At 34.0% G+C, this 6,862-nt stretch overlaps 2 protein-coding genes across 5 annotated transcripts; both read left to right on the top strand.

The window, feature by feature from the left end:
* The first annotated feature begins 21 nt into the window (after positions 1–21).
* LOC111807010 (Late embryogenesis abundant (LEA) hydroxyproline-rich glycoprotein family) lies at positions 22–866 on the top strand. Its single transcript, XM_023692574.2, has one exon. It carries the CDS (start codon positions 149–151, stop codon positions 800–802), a length of 654 nt encoding a protein of 217 aa, XP_023548342.2. The 5' UTR covers positions 22–148; the 3' UTR covers positions 803–866.
* Positions 867–1,343: 477 nt separating this feature from the next.
* On the top strand, positions 1,344–6,661 carry LOC111806541 (RING/U-box superfamily protein). 4 transcript variants are annotated; one of them, XM_087128856.1, is made up of 9 exons: positions 1,344–1,698; positions 1,802–2,075; positions 2,903–3,004; positions 3,115–3,197; positions 3,293–3,409; positions 3,603–3,705; positions 3,776–4,385; positions 4,589–4,677; positions 6,253–6,661. In XM_087128856.1, the coding sequence occupies exons 1-9, from the start codon at positions 1,580–1,582 to the stop codon at positions 6,340–6,342; spliced, it is 1,587 nt and encodes a 528-aa protein (XP_086984982.1). In that variant the 5' UTR covers positions 1,344–1,579; the 3' UTR covers positions 6,343–6,661. The 4 variants fall into 4 exon arrangements, with proteins under 4 accessions (XP_086984982.1, XP_023547671.2, XP_023547670.2 ...); XM_023691903.2 differs by having other exon boundaries at positions 1,348–1,698; positions 1,812–2,075; positions 4,490–4,677; XM_023691902.2 differs by having other exon boundaries at positions 1,348–1,698; positions 1,809–2,075; positions 4,490–4,677.
* Positions 6,662–6,862: the final 201 nt, after the last annotated feature.

Genomic DNA, 6,862 nt, shown 5'->3' with positions numbered 1-6,862 from the left:
CAGAAATTCATGCCTGCCTTTGCTTGCCTTCAAAATTCAACATTCTTCAATGCCTTCAAATTTTGGGCACTACCCCAAACCTTTGCCTTATAAACTCCATCACTTGAACAAAATCCCATAACCCCTAAATTTTTCTCCTCCCGTAACCATGGCAGATAAGGACCAAGCTCGACCTCTCGCCCCAGCTACTGACTGCCGTCCGAGCAACGACGACTACCAAGAAAAATTGCATCTAAAGAGAAAAAGAAGGTTCATAAAACTCTTCTGTTTCATAATTGGCCTTCTCGTAATTCTATCAGTAGTAGTCATCCTCGTCTTGATATTCACTCTATTTCAAGTCAAGGATCCCATTATTCAAATGAACAAGATTTCAATCACAAAACTCGAGTTGATCAACGGTGTCATACCAAAGCCAGGATCCAACGTGTCATTGACGGCTGACGTATCAGTGAAAAATCCTAACATGGCATCGTTCAAGTACAGTAACACGACGACAACTCTCTACATTAACAAGACAGTGATAGGGGAGGCTCGAGGGCCGCCGGGACAAGCCAAGGCACGACGAACGGTGCGAATGAACCTTACTATCAACATCGTCGTTGACCGACTCTTGTTGAACCTTAATAGCGACATGAGCTCAGGGAAGCTAAGATTGAGAAGCTTTTCGAGAGTTCCAGGGAGGGTGAAACTATTACATATTATAAGGAGAAATATTGTTGTCAAAATGAACTGTACGTCGACGATCAACATCTTCAACAAATCGATTGAAGATCAAGATTGCAAAAGGAAGGTGAAGATATAGACTTTAATTTAGTGTGGCCACGATGACAAAATTTTAATCTTTCATAGATAGTCTTACATATGAACTAGTTGGACATTTAAATTTTTGAGATTTTTTACTAAAATTATTATATTATATAGTTTATACATATAAAATGAGAATATAATATAATGGGTCCGAGCAAAGAATATAAATATATCATAATAAAAATAATATTATTTTGTGTCCAGAAATATAATTATAATAAATTCAAATTTCAATATTACAAAATAATTATTTATTATACTACTCATCTCGTTTAGCTAATAGAGTCGTACATTAATAATTTCAATGTTACAAAATAAATTTCAATAATAATGATATAAATACATTAATAATTGAGTCGTTCCGAAAATAAAATAAGAATGTAATCTTACCTCATCTCGTTTAGCTAATAGAGATAACTCTCTTGACTCAGATCTTCTATTTCTCGTATCAGTTGGTTATATATATATATTTATTTATTTATTTATTTATGGGTATAAAACTTATTTTTTTAATTACAACAAATATGTGGGGATAATTTAACCTAAACAAAATTTTGATAACTCTTAAGAGAAATTAAGATCCAAGAGAAGACGGAAACGAAAATTTTGAAAGTTTCATGATCGTCAAAAATTTCCCACTCTTTCCCGCTCTGTAAAAATGTTTCTCTTCCTCCCTCTCCAAAATTTCCCTCCAATCCATCTTCCATAACCAAGCGCATGCAGAAATCGAATCCATCAGATTCATCTTTCAACAATCTACAGAAAATAATCAATGGACAATGGTTGCGGCATTTCCAAAACCATTTGTTCAATCTGCTACGAGGATCTTAAGCCTATTGTTGAGGATCTTCAATCCATCTCCATCTGTGGCCATGTCTTCCACGAGCTCTGGTGAGTAATCCTTCGTTGATTTTTGTGTCGAGTTGATATTGTTTTTTTCTTTTATTCGTGTGGAATATGGAAGTGATGTAAATTTGTAATTGGAGCTCTTTAGTTTACAGCAGTGGTTTGAGTATTGTTCGAATGGGAAGAAGAAGTACAGTTGTCCTATGTGCAAGCAGAACTGTGTGGCCAAAGATGTCGCGCGGCTGTATTTTCAGTCTGTTGGGGATGCGAATGATTCGATGCTTGCTAAGAAACCGGCCGATTGGGTTGAGAAAGATCCGGAGTTGTTGAGAAGTGAGGTCAGGAGGCTGGAAATGAAGGTCACGGTGCTTAATTCCACATTGGAGACTCAGGGGAAGGATCTCAAAGAACTCATTGAGGAGGTATTTCTCCTTGGTTGTTGGGAAAACTAGAACAAACAGATATTTAATATTGAATTACTGGGTGTTTAATTTGCAAACAACTTATGAAATTTGAAGAGTCTCTAGAAAGGTTTAAATCTTCGTGTGGTCTTTGGCCTTGATTCTTTCCATACGAATGGTAGAATTTTGGCTTATAATTGATCGTCTCTTTATCCCTTTCGCTTATAATTGCTGTGGTGGGATGATTTTACCTCTCTATGTTGGAACATTTTGATTGAAAAGTAATTGGGACCTTTCAAGATAGCTACACAAAATGGGTGTCCCTTTCGTAGTTCAATATTTTTTCATAGGTTCTACTGGAGCTTGTTTGATAAGAGTTTTTGCAACTATTCTTCTTACATCATAAGATAGCAATTAGGGAGTGTTTGATATTTCCTAGTTGCTTTGGGGCTTTGGTGATGTCTCATTCCAGTGTCCCTTCTAGCTTTGTTTAATTAATCCTTCCTTTGAAAATTGACAATGTACTTGGTTGCTGAAGCAAAGAATTTTTTTAAGTGGTTTTTCTTCTACATTTTTGTTTATTTTAGTAATTCATTTGTTTTTCAAAGATGATAGTTGTTTGTTTCTTGTGAGTAGTTAGCAGAGAATCTTCACTTCACTACAACTAGTATTTATTGGTTTCCTTATGTCCTAAACAACTCAAGACGTTCAATAATGATTTTCTTCTGAACATCAAAATTTCAATTCTTCAGCTTCTAGATAAAGCTCCATCTGCTATTATTTTCTTATGTTAAGTATTGATGAGTGCATGTATACACGTGGTTCTTAATCAGATTGTCTTGTTTCAGCTTCAATTTTGCCAGGATGAAGTGAAGAAGGAAGTGGGCTTGAGGAATGAAGCCATGAAACAAAAAACTTCAATGTCTCAATTGCTTAACTTAAAATCTGAGGTCAACAATCCCTTTTAAGTTTATATGTTTTCTTTTTCTTGCAACTTTTTACTTCCTTAATGGACTGATTATTTATGCATTCATGATGGTTGGCTGCTGATCTGGTATAGGAACTCGAAAAATCAACAGTTGAGTGCAAAAGGTTGAACGAAAGAAGTATGGCTTTGGCTAAAGAACTTGCAGCTTTCAAGTTGTAAGTGGGATTTTGTTGTTCAGGAAAATAAAAAGAAAAGCTTTTGTTCCCTTTGGTGTGTTTCGCTTATAACGGTGTTGTCATCTGTATTGCAGAGTATCTGAAGTGGATCTTGATGAAGAGGAGGTTCGTAAGCTTTCTTCATTGGGTAGTGGAGCAGACAATAAAGATACAATCGACATTCTAAGGAAATCATTGGTCCTGCGAAATAGGTAAATTATCTCAAATGACACCAATGTAATCTAAAACAATGATAGAGTGTAGCTTTTCACAATTGTGTTATTTAGTGTCGTTCAAGTATAAACTAATGATTCTTGAAGATCAGACCACTACTGAGAATATGTTTGTATTTCGTCTGGCTAATTCTTCGTTTTCGTTATTCGACAAAATCTTAATTTTCCATAGGAGTTATAAAGAGCTGATGGCAAAGTGCAATCTTCTTGGAAGGGGAGAGGCTCGCTATTGTAAGAAACTTGAGAAGGCAAAAGAGAAAATAAATAAGCTAAAGGTGAGCTCATAACAAAAAAATCTCCTTATTTGATTCATTGTTTCTGATTTAATCGTATGATTATTATCAGGTAAGGGTCCAAGAACTAGAGAAATCCATTGAAGATAAAGATAATGAAGCTCTGAGAGGCTTGAAAGAGGCTAAAAAATCAGGCGTTCAAGGTAGTGTGTGTTGTAAATGTAACACGGTAGCAGCAAAAAATAAGCTCGCTGCTTCACCAGATGCTTCAGGTTCAACTGCAAGCCAGATGAACGAACCATTATCTTCTAGAAAAGGGAAAAATTGTGACTTTGCAAGTGATGTTCATATCACCGATTTGACCTTGGTAGATTCAGCTAAGAGCATGTGCTCCTCAATGAATAAGAAATCTTCAGATTTTTCTCAAATTAAGGAAGCCAATTTAGATTCTAATATAGAACGCCAAGTAAGTGAGGAAGAAGCAGATCAAAGATCTTACCATCCTCAGTTGACCGGTTGCAATTTAGTCCGAAAAAAGGCAGCAGAAAGAACAACCAACCTAGTGAATACTATACCTCCAACAGCTACAGTCAATAATACAAGCACGACTGCTGTTCCAGGGGATGAATGCATGCCTTTAGTGATTGAAGACACTGCAGAATTTGAACCTGTGCTTAACATTAGACGAGAATCCTCTAGCCACTTATCACATAACAAACCAGGTAATGGTACACTTTTAAGCGGAGTTTTGAAACACATACTTGGTTTCTTTGTTTCGCCAGTAAAGCAATTGATACTGACAACTTGAGGTATAACACAACGTCAGGTATAAGTTTTTCTGGTGGCATACTTGGCCCTGATGGATCAAATAGGTTCTTGGGTAAATGGTGCAAACGTGGTCTGACCAATGGGGGTGCAATGCCAGGTTCACGTTCTGGTGATCTGATTGCAGTTGGCGCTGATGGGAGAGGTGGACAAATTAAAGTCCTGAGATCTCAACATGAATCCTCACGGGTATGTTTATGAATTTATTTCCTCTCCTGTTATTATCTCAAACATATAGGGTTGGGTGTTAAATATTAATATAATTAAATTTAGGCTAAATTATAACAATACTCTTGTACTTTACAAACGATATCTCACTTTTAAAAATTTATTAATACCTTTAATCGTTTTGAATAGAAATGGTTAGTACTTTGTTTTTAAAATATCTCACTTTTAAAAATTTATTAATACCTTTAATCATTCAAAACTTAAATAGAAATGGTTAGTACTTTGTTTTTAAAATATCTCTCAACTTTCAAATTTTTTATTAATGCACTTAAATTTTTAAACAAAATAGAAAAATATCCTTATCACTAGTACACGAACAGAAACCATGAATAACTTGTTTAAAGATATTCATGAACTTTTAAAATTTGCATTAACAGCCTTAATGTTTCAAAGAATGTTAATAAATGTCCTTATAGTTAATATATGAACGAAAATTGTTTATCTACAACGAATTTTCTCTCTCCCCTGCTTCAATCTTAACATTTCCCTATTTTCTTTTTTCTTTTCCAATCTTTTTTAATACATTCTTACTTCCCTTCCATTTTCCAACCTCTAAAACTAGATCCTTTAAGCTAGAGAAAGAAGAAAGGAGAACAATGAAACCACAAAGAGATCATAGGACTTCAAATGTTTTCACAAAATTGTACATTAGTAGTCGAGTGTGAGTTAATATGTTTAAATTTAATACACAAAAGGAGAGACATGTTTAGAATTAAGCCATGGACAACCAAGGGAGGGGAAAAAAAAAAAAAAAACTTGTGCATTATCTAAGTTGTAGTGATGAATATTTTGTTGATTTTTATTTTTTGCAGTTTAAATCAATCTATTTGTTATGTTATGGTTAGTTAAGGAGGTTTCTCATGATCAAGGATAATATTTTTTTGTCGGCACTTTTTGAATTTAATTTAGCAGTTCATTGTTTTATTAAGTTTTGATGGAAGATTTTGATTTTGAGAGTTTGTGAGACTTTATACTTGAAGTTTTAGGTCTTGTTTAGTAGAAAAAGTTGATGTAAGAATTGAACAAATGAGGTAAAAATTAGAGTGTTTTTATGAAAACTTGAAGAAGTGAGAAAAAAAAGATGAAAAATCAGAAAATATTAGGTCATAAATTGAAATAGAGAGTGAAAGTAGGAGTGTTGTAATTTAACATAGTATTGGAGTAGGAGATCTTATGCTGTTAAATCATTTTGAATATTAATTTCTACTTGTTGGGCCTTTATAAATTAAGTCCATGAGAGAATGTCGAACTAAAGATATATTTAAATTTATTGCAATCTATAGCTAAGTTTTTTGGGTTAGGTGGATTTAACATTTCTTTCATTCATTTTCATTCTTCTTGGATGTTGGATCATTCATTCATAACGTTAAAGTTTCCAGTTGAACTTTTGTAATTCAGTAGTGCTCCTTTTAGGTCACCTTCTGCATTCTTCATACTTTGATAACGTACTGATCTTGTAATTGAAAGCTCCAAGTTTCCCATTATAGCTTGCAACAAATTCTCTCTGAACATGCTATTGTATGTAAATTTGTGCAGATTGACACGGTTTCAGCAGGGGCAAAGAGGCACAAGAACGGAGTAAAAGATGTTAATATGCGAATAGAACACTTCTTTTCAAGGACTTAGTCACTAGACAGCACTAGATAGCTTCTTTTCTAGGTGTAAAATTTGTCATTTTTCGTAACATATAGTAGAAGGTAAAGAAGTGATTAGGCATGATCTGTTTTCTTTGCAGAAATTTTTTGGTTTCATTCTCTTATTCCTTTTGGAGAATAGAGTTATTGGCAACTGGAAAGAGCATTTTTTTTTTTTTTTTTTTTTTTGTTCGTTCTTGCAAGTGCCACTTTCTGGGTTCATCCTGTAAATATGACCTTGAATCCCTCTAAACGCCTACTTGGTTGTGCCTTGATGTCTAATGAAATAACTTGGCCAATTGCTTAGAGAATGTTTGACTAATGAGCTTGTTTTTGTTTCTTTTTAGTTTTTGTTATGAAAATTAAAGATATTTAATCACCCACATTGTTTTGTTATGGATTCGAATATTAAACCGTTGATTATTTATACGTTCAAGTGAGTTAGAATAGGTGCCAAAGAACGTTGGGCATTGTTTATGTGTATGTGTATATATATATATATTTTGGATTCT

Source organism: Cucurbita pepo, chromosome 12 (genome assembly GCF_057944985.1).
Source record: "Cucurbita pepo subsp. pepo isolate OVF chromosome 12, ASM5794498v1, whole genome shotgun sequence".
NCBI classification, from domain to species: Eukaryota; Viridiplantae; Streptophyta; class Magnoliopsida; order Cucurbitales; family Cucurbitaceae; genus Cucurbita; species Cucurbita pepo.
Note: the sequence above shows the minus strand (reverse complement) of the source record. Positions and strands in the feature narration are given on the sequence as shown.